General features: G+C 41.4%; 1 protein-coding gene across 1 annotated transcript in view; it reads left to right on the top strand.

The window, feature by feature from the left end:
• Positions 1–2,163: 2,163 nt before the first annotated feature.
• Positions 2,164–21,887, top strand: part of LRP1B (LDL receptor related protein 1B) — a gene marked incomplete at both ends in the record, with an annotated part of 669,864 nt that continues 650,140 nt past the window's right edge. The window contains one exon of the mRNA XM_084288908.1: positions 2,164–2,242. Coding sequence (XP_084145034.1) covers positions 2,164–2,242 — 79 coding nt within the window. The remainder of the gene's footprint in view (positions 2,243–21,887) is intronic.

Genomic DNA, 21,887 nt, shown 5'->3' with positions numbered 1-21,887 from the left:
CCAGCGTGCCAATGAATGGATAATGTCGGGGGGAAAAGCATGACCACTGCTAACTGTGCAGACCCTCAGACTTTTGCAGAAGATGCAAGAAGTCAAGATGAAAGGAGACTGTGTTGTACAGCCCTTTCTGTATCCCAAGAATATGGTTGCAGCATGCTCGTTTGGAAATACTCATGTCTCTGCACCATGTGAGAGTGCTGGCACGTGGGAAATGTCACTGAGTTAAGCAGGAATTCCTCACCACTTGGAATTCCCCGGTTTTCCTTCACACATTTTCTCATTTAGCTCTGGCATCTGCACGTTTTCATATCTGAAATGTAAAAGGTTGCTCAAATAAAATCTTAATTAATGCAGAAGAGCCATCCAGGTGGCTCTGGTGGCTTAGAGAAGGATGCCACCTGTAAATTTGCTGGAGCATTGTTTCAGTGTGACATTCAGCGTGACTTCATTTGGGTTATGGAAGCCACGGATTTCCAAGACCGTGGACAATGCCAGATTTTTTCTCTGCAGTTCAAATCTGTTCATTTCATATTAGCAAAGGTTTTCTACATTGGGATCTATAATTCTGCTCAGTTATGGTCATATAAATACAAATTGACTGTAGGGGAATTATATGGGCTTTATGGACAGTAGATAAATGCAGAATTTGTTCCAACTGGATTTTTCCCCTCAGCTGTAAATTACTTGGAGCAATAAAGCTACCAGCATCCCTCGGTGAGTCCTGCCAGCCTGGCCCCAGGGGTGTCACGGGGACGAGGATGGGGCTTTTCACTTCTTGGGCAACTGTATCATGGGGTCCTTCCCTCATTTCAGCAGAAATAATTAAACATTTCATGTTGCTTCTGGGCTGTGTGTTATTCCTTTCTTCAGTAGCACTTGGTCTTTCTGCCCCTTGAAGTTTCTTGGCTGTGCTGCTTCATATAAAAGGCATTAGGTTCTGTGTTGGGGAATATAAACATGAAGTTAAAAGGACTGAGGCTTTACCCTTGAAATGTAAAGGTCTCGGCAGTCAGTTTTAGCACCTTGCTGTCTTTGGAGAAAACTAATATCTGAGGGTGATGTGAAAGCTTTATCACCTTTCATCTGGTAAAGGGACTGGTTCAAAAAAAAAAAATTGTAAAAATGTGATGAGTAAACCGTAGCAGTGTTCTGCGATGATTTCAAGGTAGTATGTTTATGCAAGGCAAAAGTTACGGTTCGGTGGTACAGAGCGGGGAACAAGCACACGATGAGAGCTTACTGCCTGCTTAAATGTACATCAGGACCCACCATTCACTGGCACAAAGTTTGCAAAGCAGCCTTTGGGCATCAACTTTTGCTCTCATGTGGATGATGCAAGTCACTTTCTCATGGCTCTTTACTCTCTGCAGCTTAATAAGGCAAGGGTGGGAGGGTTTTTTTTTTTTTTTTTGTCGAGTCACCAAGCCTGCCGTCGAAGCCTTCCAGAGGAAGGAATTTATAAGGAATAAATTAATAAATCCAGAGGAATTGTGGGAACTAAGGAGTGAAATAAATGGTTCGGAGTTAAGAAATGAAATAAATGGAGGAAGAATTGAAAGGTTAAGGATTGAAAAAGAGAAGGAATCAAAAAAGAAAAAGATGGAAGAAAAAAAGAAAAGATGGGGTAAAAAAAAGGAAATGATGAAATAAAAAAGGAAAAAGATGGAATAAAAAAGGAAAAGATGAAATAAAAAATGGAAAAGGATGAAATAAGGGAAAAAGATGAAATAAAAAAGGAAAAAGATGAAAAAGGGAAAAAGATTAAATGGGGAGAAAAGATGAAATTAAAAAAGGAAAAAAAAAAAAGTAAAAAAAGGAAAAAAAGATGAAATTAAAAAAAATAATAATATTTAGAAAAAAAAAAAAAAAGAATAAAAAAGAAGAAGAAGGCAAAAAGTGCCCCGCGTGCGGGGGGTGGCAGCCGCCTTCCTCCGCGCGGCTCCGCGGGCGCGGGGCGTGCCGCGGGGCGGGGCGCGGGGCGGGCAGGGGCGGAGCGCGGCGCTGGGGGCCGCGGGCGCCCCGCGCTGCCCGCTCGCTGCGTGCGGTGAGCCCGGAGCCGCAAAGCCCCGCTGCTGCCGCTGCTTCTGCTGCTGCTGCCGCTGCTGCTGCTCCCCGGTCCCCGCGCAACGGCGGAGCTGCCTCCGCCGCTCCGCACCCGCCGCGATGCCCGCGCTCCTCCTGGCCCTGGCGGCAGCGCTCTGGGGATTACCGGCCGGCGGCCGGGCAGCGGGAGCCCGCGGAGGTAAGGGGCGGCAGCCCGGGGAACTTTGCGGAGCTGGTGATGCTGCCCGTGCCGCTGCTGGCAGCGCGGCGGGGAAGTTTGGAGGCTGCCCCTGAGCCGGGGTGGCGGCGTGGAAACTTAGGGGATGGGGATGGAGAAAGGGATGGGGTGAGGGTAGGGGTGAGGATGGGGATGGAGAAGGGGATGGAGTGAGGATGGGGATGAGGTCGAGGATGAAGATGAGGATGAGGATGGAGAAGGGGATGGGGATGAGGATGAAGATGAGGATTGGGATGAAGATGAGGATGGAGAAGGGGATGGGGGCACAGCCGGCGACCCGCCGCGGTCCGGGCGAGGAAGGGGCTCCGGGACCCCTTGGGGCGCGGCGGCTCCGCGCTGGCACCGGAGCAGAGCTGACTCCGAATCGGGCTCCCGGCGCCGCCGCCCCGAGGTGCGCCCGGCTCCTGCCCGCCCAAGTTGGCTCCGCGCCGCTCCACGACTCCCTCTGCGACAGCTTTGTCGCGACACGCGGCTATGGGAACGAGCGGCGGTAGCGTCCGGTGTCGCGACACGCGAGCTACCGGAGGGGGGGAAGGACGAGCCGGCTCTACGCCCGGTGCCCGCGCTCGTACTTCAGTCCGGAGGCGAAGCTCGGCGGTCGCGATGGGGTTTGCGCGATGGAAAATATTTCACGAACTTTCCGCCGTGCTCCCCAAACGGGCAGGTTGTCTTTCCGCGGCTGCAGCCTGCCTCTGAGCCGGGGAATAAAAACGAAACTTGCAAACATTTGGTGGAATTGTGCTGGAAACGGGTCTGTCGCTCTGTCCCCCCTTCCCGATAGAGATAAGCAGGTGCCACTTCTTCCTCAGTATCAGTTTCTGGTGTCTCAGTTTTGCATCGTTTTCCCCGTATTTTGTGTTTGTAGTTACCTTGCTCGGATTCAGCATTTCACAAAAAAAAAAAAAAAAAAAAAAAGTGCTGTCAGCTTACGTTACAATCAATCCCATCTTAAAAGGCAGCATCCTTGTAAATCATACCAGCCCCAAAAGTGGGATAAATCAAATTTACTTAGAATCAACTAACTCATCATATCGTAACGTCATGTCTTATCAAAACCGAGCGGAGTACACATTAGGACTTAAAAGGCGTTTTGTTAAAAAATGTCAAGTGGTCTCAACCTAAAAGGGATTCAGGATGAGGCTTCCAGAAAGAAAATTACATTTGCACATCAGATAAACTTTGATATGCTGCAAAAATTATTGACCGTACCAAGCTGATTTTCCTTTACGAGAGGAAATTCTGGGGCACCGAAGCGTGCCAGGCTTAATGTATGTGAAAGGCAGTGAAATTTGGGATGCACCGTGGCTCGCCATTGGTAATACGAGAATTGGGGAAATGTCATGGATTGTGTTAATAGCAGTGTTGTGGTAGCCATGGTGATATTAAATATTAGTGAGGTGCTGCAGGGAGAGGTGACACCTATTAGACCAGTGGAAAATGTTAGGAAAAAGGGGGAGGGAAGAAAAAACACCAAAGTTTGAAGCATGTAAAGCTTTTCTCTATGTTTGCAATATGCTGGAGGAGTTTTATCGGACCAGCTCTGTCCTCAGACAGGTTACAGCTACTCTAGAGTATATTACATGACATATATATTACATTATATATATATATATATATGTATATATAAGTTGGGAAGGAAAAATGTTCAGAAATATGGAAATGAGGTGAAAAAGAAGGAAAAAGGCAGTCTGAAGAGGGGAGTCCCTCCGGGAGGGAGAAGTCCTGCAGCTGAGGTTGTGCCCCTTGGGTGACAAAGAGGTACAGCTCACCTTACAGTGCTTCAGTCAGCCTCTTCCCAAGGAGGCTCACAACCCAATTCCCTTGTGGTTATCCTGGTAAAGAAGTTGAGAAGCCTGAGGAGCCTTGCTAATGCTGGCGAGGCTGAGGAGCTCGAAGTCCCATCCCCACCTTCCCAGAACTGGAGCTGGTGGCCCTGGGGCTGTGAAGAAGGTGCCCAGCCTCAGGATCTGGGTCTGGATAACCTGTACAACTGTGTAGTGTGATTTGGTTCTTTACCCCAGTGAAATGCGTGTCCCCAGTAGCACTAATGAGTATGCGGCTCGTTATTAATAGGCTTGCCACTCATTGTTTGCCCACAGCTTGGTGGCAGACCACAGCTGGCAGGTTGCCCTGGTGGTCCTTGTCTGCGTGGTCGTGAAGGTGGTCCTCCTCCAGAGGTAGTCTTTGAACCAAGCAGAGAGGTGTTCTCTGGTACTCAGCCCTTTCCCCCAAATGACAGTGTATCGCATGTTCAATTCATGCTTTTGCGTATCTCAAGCCTTTAAAGAAAAGGCAAACTTCCCTGAAAGCTACTCCTCTCTGAAGTCATAAAGCCTTCAGAAATTTCCATCTTTGTTCCACTTAGCAGGGAATTTACTGTTTTCAGGGTGTCCTTTGACCATACTTAAGTAAGGGTTGGAAATGAATGACTTAAAATGGAGTTTTCAGGTTCAAGGTTCAGCTGATGTTAATTTGGATTACTTGCCGGGCAGCAGAAAGAGACCAGGTGAAATAAATTTGCCTCCTTCTGGTGGGGGTGATTGCTGGTGGCCTTCCCTTTCCAGCAAGGTGCCCCAGCAGGTGGCAGTGGGGCTGCCAGGGGGGTACCAGCCATTCTGTTACTAGCTGAATGTTTGAAACCAAGTGCACCAAACACTGCTGTGCTTTACCAGCCTGAGCTCCAGCTTGGCAGTGCATTGGGAAGTATTCCCAAAAAATCTCTTCCTGTGCTGTGCTTCATACTCATGTTTTATGTGTCTTGGACATAGATAAGTACTAATATCTTATACCCAAAAGAAATACGTCCAAGGTCGCAGCGACATTCCTATTTATTTATTCCGAAGAACAATACTGCAGGAAGCACGGTGTGCTTTTAAGAACTTATCTGTCATGGGAGAGGCACAATTACAGAGAAGCTTGAAGATATATCAAGGAATTTAGGACAGTAGTTAGAAGGATGTGCAATAAGAAGTAATTAAAGAAAGAAATCGTGAGAGATTTCCACAAGTGCAATTTCAGTGACTGGTTTTATGGGGCAATCAGTGATGTATGTGCCTCCGCGATTGAGTATGTGATTGCATGCACAAAATCCTGATGCTTCTGGAGACTGAGCAAACTGTGTTGGGTTTTCTCTGAACCGACGTGTGTATTCTCTCTTATTCAAGTTATTTTATGCTCAGTTCAATGGTTTTGGAGATCTTTGGTTTAATAAAAGGAAAAGTGTTATAAATGCACAAACTACTTAAAAGGCAAAACTTTGTTTTACAGTTCAAAACTGTATGTATTATATGAAAGGACTGCATGTAAACTTGTTCTGTGGCCAATCTTCTGCTAATTTATCATAGGGGTTTTGTCTGGGTTTTGTCTGGTATTCCTGCATGTTGAAGTAGCTATTCTCCAAAGACTTATAGAAAATCTCTTCGTACTTCACACAGTAGCTTTTTTTTTTTTTTCTCTGAAATGTTCCAAGTGAATTTGAGCACATACACATACCTTTACAGTCATATGGATCCCAGTCTTACCCCACTTGCTTCAAGTGGCAAAACTCACAGTAGCAATGAAATAAGTGCAGTTTGGAAGCCCTTGTTCCTCTAGAGCCTGTTGTATGTCTTTTTGTCTGTTATTTGGAGTTGAAGAAAATAGGTTTCTCTTTATTGATTGTAAAGTACTTACGTAATTTTAATTTAAGAACTTAGAGTTCTGTCTATCTGTAGAGATGCTGGTAATCTAAGTAGTAGAAAGTCCTTGTTACAGCATCATACTTTGAGTCCCAGCATGTTGTTTTTCCTAGTTTTTAATATATTAATCTGTCTTTAATAGTTATGTTCCTTAAAATATAATTAAATAAAATTTGCTTAGGGAAATAATTTTAATTGCACTTACCCAAAACACTTTTAACGTGAACCCTGAAGATAAAAATATCAGAAAGTGATTATTTTTATGTAAGTCATGATGACTGTTGAGTCTGTGCTTAGTGAAAGCTTGGGCTAAGTGCAGGCACTGCAGAATGGATCCTAAATTTGCAAGTACAATTAGAAATTAATTAGATTTTTAAATGTTACTCAAATGACTATGTACCTTCTGTCCAACCCACTGGTTTGTTTTAGCTAAACAAGTTTTGAGGTCTCAAATTTGGTCTATGGAAAGGATGCAAATATTTGTAAGCAGAGCTGTATTTCAGCTGGCTACTTGATGACCACAGCACTAAAAATTCCCGAGGTGCCCTGAGTTTCCCGATGCTGTTGGGTAGACCCAAAGTGATGTGAGCAGGATCGTGGCTTGCCCCTGCTGTGCCAGGACCAGTGGGCAATGCTGGGCTGCACTCAAGCTCTGGAACCCCAGGAATGGGATTCCCCTAAAACACCGTGTCCTAAGGTAGATTTAGTGGGAGCTAGGAAGGATCATTAGAGACAAAGACGTGCTTTTGCCAGTATGTGTTCACTATGCTGTTAATCTAATTTAATTGGTAAGATCCTTGTAGTAGGAAGATCTTCCTGCGTACCTGGGAAGTGTAGGTATATCTGTTATATCTTGTTATCGGGTATGTCGAGGCTTCCTCCCTATCATGTAGACATAGAATTGGGCTTGGGCACTATATTCTTTTTTATGAACCCTACCAAGCTGGAAATAAAATTGGGCACTAAAAAGAAGATTGTATGTCTCTTTAGCAACTCCATTTATCGATCATTTTGTAATAAATTGCAGTTGTGTATTAATAACAAAAGACTGGGATACATAAGGGCATTGCTAAGTAATAGGACTTTTTAAAGATGATGTAATGCCAGTCTTGAAGTGAGGTACACTTGGAGATTTTTATTTCTATTCGGTTAGAAATCCAGTTGAACTCTCTGAGGTGGAAAAGTAGAGATTACAGTATTAGGAGTTCTAGATACGGTACATTGTGTCCTGAAATGTGCTTTTAACGCCAGCTGATGTTCCTAAACATCTCACGTGTTGCTGTCTGCTGAATAACGTGGCCTTCCAGAAGAGCCAAACTGTTGAAACACACCTTTGCTTCAGAAATAAGAATGCATTTTTTTTGTTTCTTTCCGTAAGATCAATGTATTTTGGACTACCCATTGCCTTACTGTCAGTAGAAGGTTCCTTGGTAACTTCTGTGTGTGACACTGTTGAATAACTGATTCACTGAGAGTGATAAGAAATGCTGTAGAGATGAATATTAAACTTTGAGAATAAGAAAAATATGTACAATTCCTCCAGGTTTTCTCAACCACTGAGTTTTTATTTAATACCAGTTCATAAGCTTCAGTATTTTTTTTCCTTGAATGAACAAAGGAAACGTGGGGAATGAAAACATACAGTTTTGTGTTTTTCGAATAGTCTTATGATGATATATTGAAAGGGGAACAGACCATGTGCAAGACAAATGCTGATGCAATGCTTTCCAAATGCAGTATTTCTCCTGTGGGCTGTTCTGTCAAGGGGAGACCTCTTCTGCTCACACAAGCACACGCTTCAGCAGCACAAAAAGATACCCAGGCAATTTTCATGTAATGCTTTATGATTTTAATTCGCCTATCTGCAAACTAACCAAAACTCTTTTTGTCAACAACTTTTAAAATACAATTTTGATATTGTCAAATAGTTTGGGAAGCTGCTTATTGTACTCTGATAGAATGGTTGTATTTTCACGTTGAGATGTGCTGGCAAGTATTTTTCCTCAAATGTAATTTTTTAGGATATTTTAAGGCATTGGAGGTACCAAAATGCTACTACTTCTAATATATCCTTCTTTAAATGTGCCTCTTTGGAGAAATGCTGTGGAATAGTGCAGCCATAAAAGTGCATGTGGGAAAAAAAAAAAAAAGTTACTAATGCAAAATGATCATGGAAAAAATGGCAGTAAGTTTCTAGATGATGGATAGCTTTCCCCAAAACACCTGCCTCTTCTTGCTTGCAAATCCTGTGAAGATGAAAGAAGAGCAGTGCAAGTTCATAGCTACTTGGATGCTCTTTTGCATATGCAAACACATGCTGATTTACCCAAAGTATATTGGTATTTGTGTAAAACTGTGTGCTTATGAAATGAAAGCATGTCATTGAGCAGTGAAGCTTTCTTCTCAGGAGAATATTGTTTTTTATTTATGCTTCACTGTGCTAACAAACAGATTATAGCCCTGAGTTTATACCTCTGAGATCAATGTATTCTTTGTTCTGGACTTGGTGGTTATGGGGTCAGGATTCAGAAGTGCAAGGAAACTTCGGATCATTTTATTAAAATATCATTGGGAAATCTTAATTGGTAGACTTAATAAAGTTATGTTTTGTCTGTTTTTTACTACAGCTTTTATACAATAAATTAACTATTTCTTGCAGTATTTTTATTCTGAAGTTTGGTTCAGTTTTGATTGGGTTCCTTGTATTGAACTCACTTTTATATTTCCCACATCTAATTCTGAAATATATGGATCAAATTCATGATTGCTGTTCTCAGTTTGTAATGTTCCTCTAGAAAATGAGTTATTTCATAAATTGTTTATTTTTAATGATAAATGGTCAATTTCTCATTTTAAAAAAATATAAATCTATTGTTTTAAATGGACCACCCTCTCCTGAGGTCAGAAAAAGAGACAAAATTCCAGACAGATCAATATGCTGATATGTATTGTCTACTACCTGGAAGCCATTTGGTTGTACTTAAACCTGGTTCTGTGTAAGGCAGACAAAGCTGGCTCGTTTTCTAGATGAAGCACTGTACTTTGCATTCAAGATGTCTTGTTACTCCTAGTTATCACTCATTTAAAGTAGCAAAGACTCATTAAAAGGAATTCAGAACACAAAATCTGCTGGATTAGAGCAGTGCAGTACACTGGCAGGGATGTTCAACAGCAATATAACAAGTGTGGCTCGTTTGGCTTCCTACTGCCTGAATGTGATTAGTAAAAACAGGGAGATGGCACTTGGCTGAGGGGTGAGCACTCGATTCCTAAATTGTGAAGGTGTTTTTGTACCAAGTGCTCTGACAGACTGATCCACAACTCATGGAAGAGCGTGGAAAACTTGTCTTGCTTCCAGTGGGTTTTGATCCAGTTCCCAAATGCTGGTCTGGGAGGGATGTGAGGATGGCACTTTGTCATTCAGCAACCCGGCTCCTTATGAGTCGTGTGCCTATCCAGAGATGAGCACAGTTGAGTTCCTTTTGATGCTTTTTTTTTTTTTTTTTTTTTTTTTTTTTTAAATAATCCATGTTTCAGCAGTATTCCAGTCATGCAAACCCTGCGTGCTCAGGATTTGCTCAGTTTACAGGTGGAGGTGAGCTATTACTGGATGAATGGCAGAAATACAGCATTGCTCTATGAGGATAGACAGGGCTATTTCCTGCTCATACATACATATGAAGCTTTAAAAGTTCTCAGTCATATTTATAAATGCTTTTGCTGTTCTCGTTCAGTCTTTCCATCATCTCTACTTCAGCTCTGAGATTCTCTGGGGCTGCCAGAAGAGGTACGGCAGCAGGGTGATTCTGCGAAGCCCAGCTAGGGGCTGGGATAAGCCTGGGTGTTCTCCACAGCCCACTTCCCAATTCCTTGATGTGAGCGGAGGTGGGGAAAGAACAAATGTAGCTGGGAAAAAAACAAACAATCAAAAAAAACCAACAACAATTATGATTTAGAAACTCCTGCAATTTTATTACATTGTGTCCCTGGAATGTTACATCTAGTCTGCTGCTTCTTGACACTTTGAAGTGTCATTGTTCATGGGATTTATCATTTTACATACAAGTTATATGTGAAGATATATATTAAAAAACGTTTACTTTCTGTTTTGTCAGACCATATAAATGGAACCTGTTAAAGAAAAATGTAGACTTCTTTCTTTTTACTTAGTATTTTACTTTGAGCATTTTTTCCTACTACTAGATAAACCACTACTATCTAGCCAGTTGAGAAATGTTGGAAGACCTATAATCTCACCTCATTTGAAACACTTGGTTTAAAATGGCTTATTTTGTGTAACTGCAATGAAACTTCTATTTTGAGGGATATTGGCAGGCAGAGTTAAGGACAGGGAGCAAGGGAAGAAGGCTGCAATACTGAATTTATTCCTCTTGGGTGACACTAAGCCAAGTGGCTGGTTCTTAAGATTACGGAAAGAACAGTGAACAACAAAAGGTTTCTTCATAGTAGTGTCTCATTATAGTAGGCTTAGGCAAAATGTTTTAGACTAGCATTACATCATATACAGGGGAGATGAAGCAAATTGGGACTACACAGGTGTAAAGATGTGAAAACTAAGGCACTACTCCATGGCTGTGGCTTGTCAGGCTGAATTGCTTTTGTGCTTCTGTTGATGACAAAGCAGGGCTACCTCAGAGCAGGCAGGTATCTTGCAGATGCTGGCTCTGAAGCTAGCCTGATCTGCAGCAGTTAACCGTGTAGGGCTGCTATAAGCTACTTCTGTGAGGACAGATTGCAAGTATAAACGTGTATATTAAACCTTGGATGTACAGGGAGAGCGTTGAAGATACTGTGTATAGCAAAGCCAGGAGCACAGGGAGGGGCTGGGCAGACATAATCTCATGCCCTGACCCAAATGGCCCATTAGCACATTTTTTCAAATAGGAGCATGCTATTCAGGTCAGCATGTGCACACAGACCCATCGGAATGAATTCCTTCCCTTGCGCTTGTTACCTTACATTTCTTTCTTTGGGTTTTGAAGGCTGTGACTTAAACAGAGCTGACAGTATAAAATATTACCCATTTACTCTGTAGATTATACTCCTCCGGAGAATTGGTGTCAGCTAATCTGCCACTTTGACGTTTTCAGATACCTGCTAACTGCATATCCCGTAACGCTGCAGGAGACTGTCAGATCTGGGTGTCCGTAACCTTATTTATTCCCTCCAAACTTCCAGGAGTGTATGTTCAGATCTCTAGCCTGTGTGACTTACTTTGTCCTATGAGGAGCTTCCTTTCGGTGTAGAAATTCGATTTGTCAGTACCCAATTTTGACCGCTCTTTGGGCAGTAGGAAGAGAGTTTGAAGCAGATGGCTGTCAACATGATGACGAAATTCTGAAATACTGCTCAGATACAAACTGTGAGGCTTGGTATTTAAAGCACATTCAAGCATATAAAACTGCTTATATTTCTAACACATTACTGCTTTTGCTGTGGAATACTCTTGATACAATTCATACACTTCTGTGATAAAATATTTTTTCTTTTACTGAAAAAAACCAAACTCCACTAACCAATTAACGTTATTCAGCAATGAGTAAAACACTATGAACCGTGTTATGATTTTGTCAGTTAGAATCATTAAATGCTCTTCAATGAAACCACACTGATTTACGTTAATTGGTGGCCTGTCTTTGCACAATGGTATCGCGCTGTGTCAAATGTGCCTTGCAAAAAAAGGTAATGCAGCTAAACGTGCCGTGATTGCTGCTCTTGTGGTGTTGACTGGTGCTCAGAAGCTGGCCAGCAAATGAATTTAAACTACAGGAGTGCTTAATGTGTGGCCGTGAATTTTTAGGAGCACACTAAAAAACACTTTCATAAAATAAGTGCTAAAGTAGTAGTAGGTATGGCACAACTTGGATTCTGCATCACATTTGTAAATTAGTTGTTGGATTTAAGTGCTTTATAAAAGACTTTGTATATATATATATATCAAATATATATGAAAAGCATGATGTAAGTATGCAAACTTAATAGAATGCCTTTTATAGCTTTATATATCTTAAGGAAAAAATGTCAGAGAGTAATAGATCAACAGTCTGTTTAGCCCCACAGTGGCCATTTTTTCTAAAGATGATATAGTATGTCCTTGGTGGTTCCATGAGTAAAGCAGTACTGTGGAGAACTGTTTCTAGAAGCCAGCTAATGGCTGTTTTTCTGATTTGGGGTAGAATACCTGTGTGTTTTGGGTGGTCATCTTAAAGTGGTCACCGCTGGCTGATCATGCATACATAAAATGAATAAGGGGAAGTTACTTCTAAATATTGCATTTACACTGAATTCCATTTTAAATCCTGTTTTGCACTGAGCAGAAAAGTTGCCACGTCTAAATGGAAATCTTTGAATAATTTCATTTTGTGTGTCACAACAAACATCTGCTGGCCATAGGTTTTGTGTTTGTACTGCGGGCAAGCAGAGTGGTAACTGTACTTGCTCATCTCACATTGACACCTTGGGTAGACTATCTCTATTTTTAATCAAATTTCCAAAATCTCATGCCTGGGAAAACCTCTTACAACTTCAGGAGTCCAGGTGCTGCAGAGCTTATTAGAGAGTAACAGCTTTTGATGATACAAGTGCCTGTTGAATGTTGCTTTCATTTGGAATTGCAGCCTCAGGGAAGCAAACAGACTAGAAGTGGATAATGGAAACAGAGAGGCTAGGAGGGCTACTTGTTAAATTACAGGATTATTTTATTTGGTAGGGAGCAAGAAAGGCCATGTCCAGTACAAAACCAAAAATATAAACACCACAGCTCTTACTAAGTTTCTGCTCTGTTTCTGAACCACAGCGTTTGCATTCTGGAATAGAAGAGGTGATGAGCAGCAGTGTTTGGCATGTGTGAGTATTGTCTTTTATAAGCCATGGGAAATCAATCTTCCTTCTTTCCTTCATGAAAATACAGAACTCCTTGAAGCCGTTGCTTTTGAAAATGAATGTATTAGTGAAAAATTCATGGATGATCCAGATCTAATTTTTATAGAAATGAACGGTAATGCACTCCGGGACTTCAGGTCCATATGGATGTATTTTACATTCACCTGCATTATTGTAGACTTAAAGAATAACTTTTTTTTTCATGACTGATAAATAACTGAAGGTATAAAACAGCTCATCCCAATAGAAATTGCTGGCACTGTAAGGCACAAATGTCAGCTGTAGCACATTGATATTTTAATAACAAAAAGTAATCTCCTCGTACTTCAGTAATAAAGTTACACAGGCTCTGGTTTGCTTTCTTGTCAACATCTTTCTATTGACACCTTTCTGTCAAAAAGATGAAGTGAAGAATAAAATCCAACTCTTTTCTCTCATGTTAAATGTATTCTGCAAAGCTTTTGCGAAATACAAAGCATATGGACTTTGCAGATAGTGTTTGCATTTGGGACTTGCAGGGAAATCTACGTGAACTTTGTGCTGTGGAAATAGTTGCCCTTTAAAGCAACCAGTTATTTTAAATAACTAGATTTCTAAAAGCTGTATTTTGGGGAATAGTCTAATCTTTAGAGCTCTTTTGTTTTTTAGGAGCAGTAGAATATAGTTATTGATATAAACTGAGATCTCAAAATTTGCCAGTCTGCGTGCCTGGATAGGTACCATTTTTTTCTGAGAAATCTGTTACTGTTTAGAGCAGACTGAATCCATAGTCTAGCAAATTGTCAGAGAATGTTCTAGTTGAAATGGTCCAATAATATAGTCCAAAATGTCATTGTTTATTAACATTTATTTTGATTCTCATAATGACATGAATATTGGTTCAAAATGTATTTTTTAAAAAAGGCAAATATCTTCATAGATGTCAGTCTGGTACACAAAACATCCAAAAAGGTATCCTTCAGAAGCAATAAGTAGGAGATATGTGTCTGAATTTCATTAGCTGGTAATAATATGCGTACCCATACCTGGGGAGAAACACCGCTTAAAACCTGAGCTTCCCGCTAGGCCAGTGGGGCTCGTATCACTCGCAAGGTTAGGCCTCCTGCTTTGCCATCACGGGTTTCTGTGGAGAAATGGCTGGGGTAAGCTGCTGCAAAACTGCCAACATCTGCTAAATTAGATGTAACTTTTAAAGCAAAATCCCTGAAGAGCTGGGGCTGGGCAAAGCGTTGCGGGAGAGGTTTAATTTCAGCTTCTGCTGTGTGTGGAGCTGCAGTGGGGCAGCTGGGCAGGGTTGGTCATGCTGGAGTCCATCCCCATGAGTGCAGCAGGCTTCAGGCCCAGATCAGTTCTTTGATCAATGATAGCTATGTAAATATGACAATACAGAAAATATGTAGTTCAAGGGGGTGAAAATTGTATCTTTTCAGGGCGGTGATACTGGAATAAGGAGTCATAGAGTGTGGGGAGAAGTCTTTCTTCCCCTCTTTGGCCTTTGTAGCCCTTCATTTGACAGATCATCTGACCTGAGAACCAAAAATGTCTTCTCTGCTGGAGGTGGTGACAGACTTCAATTCGTTTGAACCAAATAATGAGGAAAAAATGAGCAGATCTTGAGCACGGCAGCACAGCCATCGGGGCTGATGCTGCTCGTCATGATGTTGCTCTTGTTGGGTGATGCTAGTGCTTGAGATTGCTGATGAATTTCAGTAGCAAAGACTAGGAGAGGGCAGACTGGTAACAGCCTGGGGAGGAGAACTTGCATCCCAGAAAAGGGCAAAATGTTGCTGAAGAAGGGCAAACCAAGGGATTTCCTCCCCGGGTGCTTGCAGTTGGGCTCTGCCCCGTATGGAGAAACAAAAGGGAAGGCTCCATCAATCTTGCTCTTATTAAATTGGCACAGCTAATGTATTCTGCTAAAATGTGTTCATCATGCTGTTTAAAACAACCAGGTTAGAAATCTACTGACAATAAATGAAGATTTATTATTTTCAGTGTCATTGGGGCACCTAATACAGGATTGGAATACTAACTGGAGTTTGTGAAAGGAGAAAAAAAATGTCCTGGTGCCATTTAATTAACTGTCTGGCCAATATTTCTGCCTTTTTATTGAAAAATCTGTACATTGCAACTGGCTTCAAGTATACTCCGGGACAACTCTGCCAACAGCCAGCAAATAAACACATTAAAATACAGACAGCCTTGCACAGCTCCATGCATATCCGATAAAATCACACCTTCAGCTGCAGAGATTTATTTTTTTTTTTTGGTAACAAACTAGCAAACAAGAATGTAATAATTGAATATTTAATTATAAAGTAATTTATTAAAAGACAGTTAATATTTTTTATAAGCATAGAAGGAAAGTCTCTTGTGGAGTGTGTCATGGGGGACAACTAAGGTCAGTGAAAATGTGAGCAGGGTTTTCTTCTTAATTTATGCTTTAGTCGGTTATGTTCTTTCAAAGCTTCTTAAATTATTTTTTTCCTTTAACCATGTATTTATTTCCCAGTATTGTTTCTGGCTGACCAATGTGCTTTTTGAGGAAAGCTTTAATAAATTACCTTCATTTTCTTTAGATTATGGGAAGCATGCACTATTCTCTCATTTTATACGGGGTGTTACCTATTAATTTGATTTCCAATCAATGTTCTGCAGTTCAGGTCTCTTCCATGGAAGTTAACTAGGTACATTGCTTCTGAACTAAGACATCCTGGAAGGCAGCTGTAAATAACCTATTACATACAGCCAATACTGCACAGATATTTTTATTACTTTTTCTCTACATCATATTGTTCTAAGTGACACCGTGATCTTTGATCGCAAATACTGGAGCTGCAACCCTTAATTTCTACAAGAGCTCCTAGAGTAAAGGAAATTCTGGGTTTGTCACTCAGGCCAAAAGCATTGGTATCACATAAGTAGTTTGGTTTTTACCTTAATGCTGAGGACAGCATCTTATGGGCACAGAATATGTAAAGCTCAGCTTTTTCGTTAGATCCAGCAAATGTATTTGGTGATGCATTAATGACATGTCAAGTGATTATATTTTGGGGGAGATGGAGGCCAAGTTGGGAAGAGTTTAAAAGACAACTAAAAGAAATCAGACTAAAAGTACTGAATTACCTCTATTACATCTCTCGCAGCCCTTGCAGCCCTGCTGGTCTGGATTCCGGTGGTAACTCTCGAGTTGAAAGGTTAATGACTCATTTTCTGAGCAGTGCAGTTTTCTTTCATTTTTCATCTACAATTATCTCCACTGCTTTAAAAACCTGAAAGGCACTTCCAAAACGCACTGTACTCGTGTGTTATTGCTGTCAACTAAAGTTATTAAATCACAGATTTTTAAAAGTGAAATCCAAATACGCATTAATATATTTCTGTCGTTGCGTTGCCACTCCATTATGGAAGTCACGAGTGCAGCACTGAGGCAGCTCTAGAAGTCGGTGGATATTTCTGTTGATGGACCCAAGTGTTCATTTGAATATCCATTTGGGGAATAGCCTTAAGGGTGGCAAAGCTAGGGAGAAGAGATAAAGCTGTTATGGGCTGCTGGCGCAGGAGTTCAGTGTTGGGAAGAATTGGGGTGGGCAGATGAGTTGGCCATCCCTTGCTTATAGGGGCATAGGGGCAATAAAAGACAAGTAAAAAGAGGCACATTATCACTCCCCTGACCAGGGCTCTTAAGGACAAAAAAAGGAATTTCTGAAAAGTTGTAAACCTTATGTTTGAAAGGTTGAAATACTAGTGGTGGTTACGGGAAATGGAAGATGAGGGCAAAAGCCAAGTTTTTTCACAGCTGCTTGATATGGTGTTTGTGCTCCTTTGCGAATTCCTTAAATTAGCAATTTCACTTTTCTGTAAGTCTCCTGTACTTTGACTCTTAACTGAATTAAGTCCCATTATAAATGACATCTTTCCAACAGTTGGGATACAGGTTAGTGCTCCCAAGAGGGGCGATTTAATGAGGTTGTTGCTATGACAGCTCAGCTCCAGGCAGTACATGTGCAGCCTCAAAATACCCTCTCTCCCCTCAAATATTGCAGCAACTTCTGTGAGTGGATTTTTAAACTTTGCTCTTAGTGAAATTCAAGCGCAGCACTTTACAATTCTATTTTCACGATAATTCAGCTGAGGTTTTGACAGTCCACGCTGTTTGTTTCTTTACTTCTGAGATGTTAATAGTAATGCATGATTTGACAAGTAAAGGAACAACAAGGTGTTAACTGTATAGTAATTTTAAAGGATGCTCTAAGGGCTAAGTCAACAGATTTACAGAAAGAACTGCCACACGCACTACACTGTTTACAGTGAAAATATATTGGGCCTGTCTTTCTTAAATTCACATCAGAGAACGTCTCAATGGATGGAAATTATTTATTATTTACTCCAGTAACTGGTAGGAATACAAGCATTCCCATTACGCTGCAGACTGTAAGCTGGTACAGTGATTCGTCTCGTCGCGGGAGCTGGCTGTGGTCTACAACGTTGTGTAATGTCTCGCAGTTTCCCAGAGATGTTAAATCAAGCAGTTATATTTTTCAGGAAGGCTGTTAGCGCAAGTCTGATGATGGCTGCTGAAGAGGCAATGTGTGCACAGGTTCAGATGGTGGCAGCCCCTCTGGCTGTGTCTGTAGCCTGCAGCGGGACAGGGTTTGGCCGTGGGGATGTCTGGGTTGGCACCAAGGTTGTATTTGCTTGACTGCTCCTACCTGCCCTTACATAGGCTCCCTGGATAGGAATCATCTTGGAAAGCAGTTCATCCCATCCCTACTGTTCTCCGCTGGCTCTTTTCTTGTCTAATACCATTTTTTGCATGGTCAAACCTCAGTAAGGTAGTTCTGAGCCTAAGGTTTTGAACCTCAATGTGGTCCAGAATACTGCTGTTACTTCATTTTTTTTTTTATTTGAAAAAAAAAAAAAAAAAAAAAGGTCTGAATTGCTATTCCACAATATTATCCCATGAAAATATTTCAGGTTGTCAGTTTTCAGGAAGGATGGTGGCAGAGTGGCAGAGGAAGCAGTTGCCATTGCGACTATTTCTCTGTTGCTGCTCATCTATGAAATGGGGAAATGTCATGTTTAAACTCAAATGAGCAGCTCTGAAATGTATTTCTGCTGCCTCAGTGTTCTCTGGTTGCTTTGTAAGTCGGGTCGCTCCTCATTGTTCTGTCTCTTCTTCCTTCCAAGCTTTGAAAGTGAGTTTTCTTAAAGCTATGACTTCAGCATATAGAGAGGAGTCATACTCAAATCTGACATGACCTATATAAACATTGCTTTTTAACACTGGCCTGGAGTTCACTGGTTCTGCTAAGGATGAAAAGTTTTTTTTTTTTTTTTTTTCCCCACTTGATCTGTGTTCTGTGTCCGTGTCTGCTTGGCTGTGAATTACTGCGGGTCCATATCTGCTGCCATGAGGCTGTACCCACCAGTGGGTGCTGGGCCGCCTCACTTACTGTTGGAAACAGCTCTGTCACCCCTGACCTCAGTGAAATTCAACCCAGGGAGATGCTGAGGAACTACTTATTCAACCCCAGAAAGCTTTTCCTTTTTGAAGTTAATTGGCTTAAAAGATTTTGATTTGCTGCTGCTTTAGAAACTGTGTGCTATGATCTGGATTTTTTTTTTTTTACATATTGTAAGTAAAGTACCTTGGTACTAAAGAGTAAAAGTGCTGGCCATATAAATCACTGCTTCATTGTATTTATTGTGCTAGTTACTCGGCTTCCAAGTATACTAATTTTTTTGTAAATGCAAAATCATTCAGCTGTATCCAGATGGGTTCAAAAGATGCTGATGAGAACATTTGTTAAGGTTTTCAGTGGGTTCTGATAATACTGTTTGCCACAAATGTGCTTGTCCCAGTTTCTTTCAGTGACTGAACAGGAAAGTGCAATTTCTGTGTACTTTTAATGACAGGTAAATAGGTTCAAGTATTCCACCCCATATATAAATTCATATTCTCTATATTGCTTTTTTGGCTTTTATTCCACGATCACAGTTTTGTTCCCTTTGGAAATAAGGGAGACACCTGCTAATCTCCATCTCACCTGACTCCCACCCCCAAAAAGCAAACAAACAAAAAACCACAAAACAAACAAAGCCACCAGCTCCCAAACAAAAAGAGACCAGATGCAAAGTGCGAGGAGCGTGGTTTTGATTCCGGCTTCTTGCGATGAAGATTGCTACGAGAAGAGAAAACATGCTGTGATTTATTCTCACGGCAAAAAACTGCGAATGGAACAAGAAGTACAGAAATCTCAATATGTTGTTGCTAATACAATTTACATTTAGAACAGTGTGTCCTCCTTCACCACTACGCTTGGTTTAAACATAGCTAAATTAAAGTGGTCTATAGGCAAAGCTTTTTGAACTGCAGTCCAAACCCTCACTAAATGAACATCTAACACTTGCTGGTAACCATGCAGCTTCTTGAAAAATGTATTTTTTGCGTATTATATTTGCTTTGTGATTATCTCCATGTATAATAATATCAAATTACTATGCTGTCTCTCAAAGTCCTAAATCGTATCATTCTTACACAGACCAGAAAATTACTTGTACTTAACAAAGATATGTTTATCTGTATATATGTCGTGGATTTTAAATCGAACAGTTGCAGACATAATTTTCATAATGTTGGTTAATCCATCTTTAATTAAAATGTTAATTGCTAATCCAGATATTACACGTAGCAAAATCAGCCTACAGTAAGCTGCAACTTATTTGCACAAGGACGAAAAACGTGCAATTACACGGCGGTCTGCTCGTCAGAACTGCAGTCAGTGTATGTACATATGGGAACCCACTAAAACGTGTTGGTGAGTTAGTGTATGAATTATTTCCCAGCCAAAAAAAAAAAGAGGTGAGGTAATTTAGTGCTAGAAAAATTCCTTCTTCAGTCAAAGGAGGGCCTGAAATACTGATTTTTAGGGAGATTTTTACCTAGGATGGGTTACTCCAGTGCTGCAGCTGTGGTTGCTTCTGACAGCTGCTCAGCTAGAAAATATTGCTGAAATCCTGTCTGCTTCGGTGTCCAGAACAAAACTCCCTCTGTGTCGGAGCGATGCCTTTCTGGAGTCAGATCCACTCCGTCTCATCTTCCAGCAGAGGGTTGCAGAAGGTAAAGTTAGCTAGACGAAGGTTGTGCTTGTGTAAAAAGCGCACTGAGGTTGCCAGCTAGTTTCAGAGGGCTGCGGGGAGAGGCTTGCTCCTGCTTCTTGTGGCAGAAGTGTGGGCAGTGCCGTGAGGCTCAGCTCGCTGCTTTCTGGAGTAGCTGGCACAGGCAGCGGCGGCGTTTCATGATCTGAGCTGGGAATCCTGGAATTGCTGTTGTTTGTTTAGCTGTGTACCAGTAAGCCTCTTTTGGAGGCGGGGGGAGGCTTGTCTCATTAACAAAAGATTACAGTGGTAGTGGCTGAAAACTTGTTAATCATAAAATATTAGGAACTGCTTAATTGCTGAATGGAATGACGCACGGTGCCTCATGCGTCTGAAACTGATTGATTCAGATCTCTTGGCTGGGTGTGTGTTTTTCATCTGTCATTAGTAGAATTGTGAGGGTCAGTGTAATTCAAATGTGTTTTTCATATCTTTTTCAGAGTAGTCGTATTCAAATCGGACTCATGAAATCATCTGAGACTGCAGTCAGATGTATATTAAATGAAAAAATAGACTTACCTACGGAGTGCCATCTGTTGATTTTTATGTAAAGAAATCTTTTTCATAAATCTCTGTCACTTATAAGAAGTGTATACTAATAGGTAGGCTTTTGAATACATCTTTGCCTTTTTCTAAAACCTGAAAGGAAGAACAACCAAAAAACCTGCCACAATCATATAAAACACAGGCTACCCCTAAATGCTATTAACGAAAAGCACACCTCCTAATTCCAGAAATCTTCACAATCTGTTCCTATTTGGGGTTTGTCTCAATGCCATTGGAAAGGTTTGAACTTTTGGATTTTTGGATGCGCTTTTTCATATTTTTTAACCTGTTCATTTTCCATCAAAGATGGTCACCTCTTCACCTTTCTTCTAATCTTTCCTCCCTTTCAGACCCTGTACTCTTTGCCACTTGTGAAAGTCACTTAAACTCTGTTTGAACCTGTACCTGATGTGCTCCAGCAGCACGGCTTCTCTTAGCGAGTTCATCCAAAGGGATCAAGAGGAAGATGCCTTTGACGCTTCTGCTGTACCAGGAGGATGCAGCCGCTCCTTGACTGAGAGCTATGAAAGAGGTTATTTTAGGAGCGATATGGATTTGTATGTATCGCTTTGGCATGGTTTGCAGTCACCGTCTTTGAGACGTGTTTGAATATCTGCTATTGATGCATGAATAATACTGCTATTTATAACTTGTTTTCAGGCAAGAGAACTGGCCACTGCCACTAGGAGACTCACTCTGCCCACCTGCATGGAAATTGGGCTCATTTCAGTTCCTTATGAAGCCAGAACAAGTCTAAAACAACACAAAAGCAACCCAAACTCTGCTACTTTCTCAAGGTTAGGTGGTGTCTTTGAGCTGTGTTGCTTGGTCAGGCAGAGCCCTTGCCAAAAGAGCCTGCATCAGCTGACCTGTCCTAGTGAGCTGCAGCCAGGCTCCTGGGGGAGCTCTCGTCTTTCCCTCTGCTGAGTCCTTACAGAGGGGCAGTGAAATTGTTCTACCTGGTGAGAATGAATGTGCTGCCCTACCTGTGGTATCCTTATTTCTGCAGCCTGCTTGAAAACCTGTCTTCTTCCCTATGGTCTCTTAATGTCCCATCTATGGGATGCAGGGGAGTGCTGGGGCTCTAGAGCAAGTTCCCTTGTGCCTGAATGATGTTATATCCTTTCGGTCTTAGCTAGACAAAGTGGATTAAGAATTATTTCTTCTTTGTCTTGTGCTGTAGGCTAGGAATAAAAATATGTAAAGACAAATCTGCTATTATAGGGATCATCTGTGTGACGGGCTGAGCGACAAGGTCCGAGATTGCTGAGAGTGTAGAAACTAATGTACATGTAAAACTGATCTGCACAAGATATTCC

Source organism: Netta rufina (genome assembly GCF_964035555.1).
Source record: "Netta rufina genome assembly, chromosome: 6".
NCBI classification, from domain to species: Eukaryota; Metazoa; Chordata; class Aves; order Anseriformes; family Anatidae; genus Netta; species Netta rufina.
The sequence above is the reverse complement of the archived record's forward strand: the minus strand, read 5'-3'. Positions and strand labels throughout refer to the sequence as shown.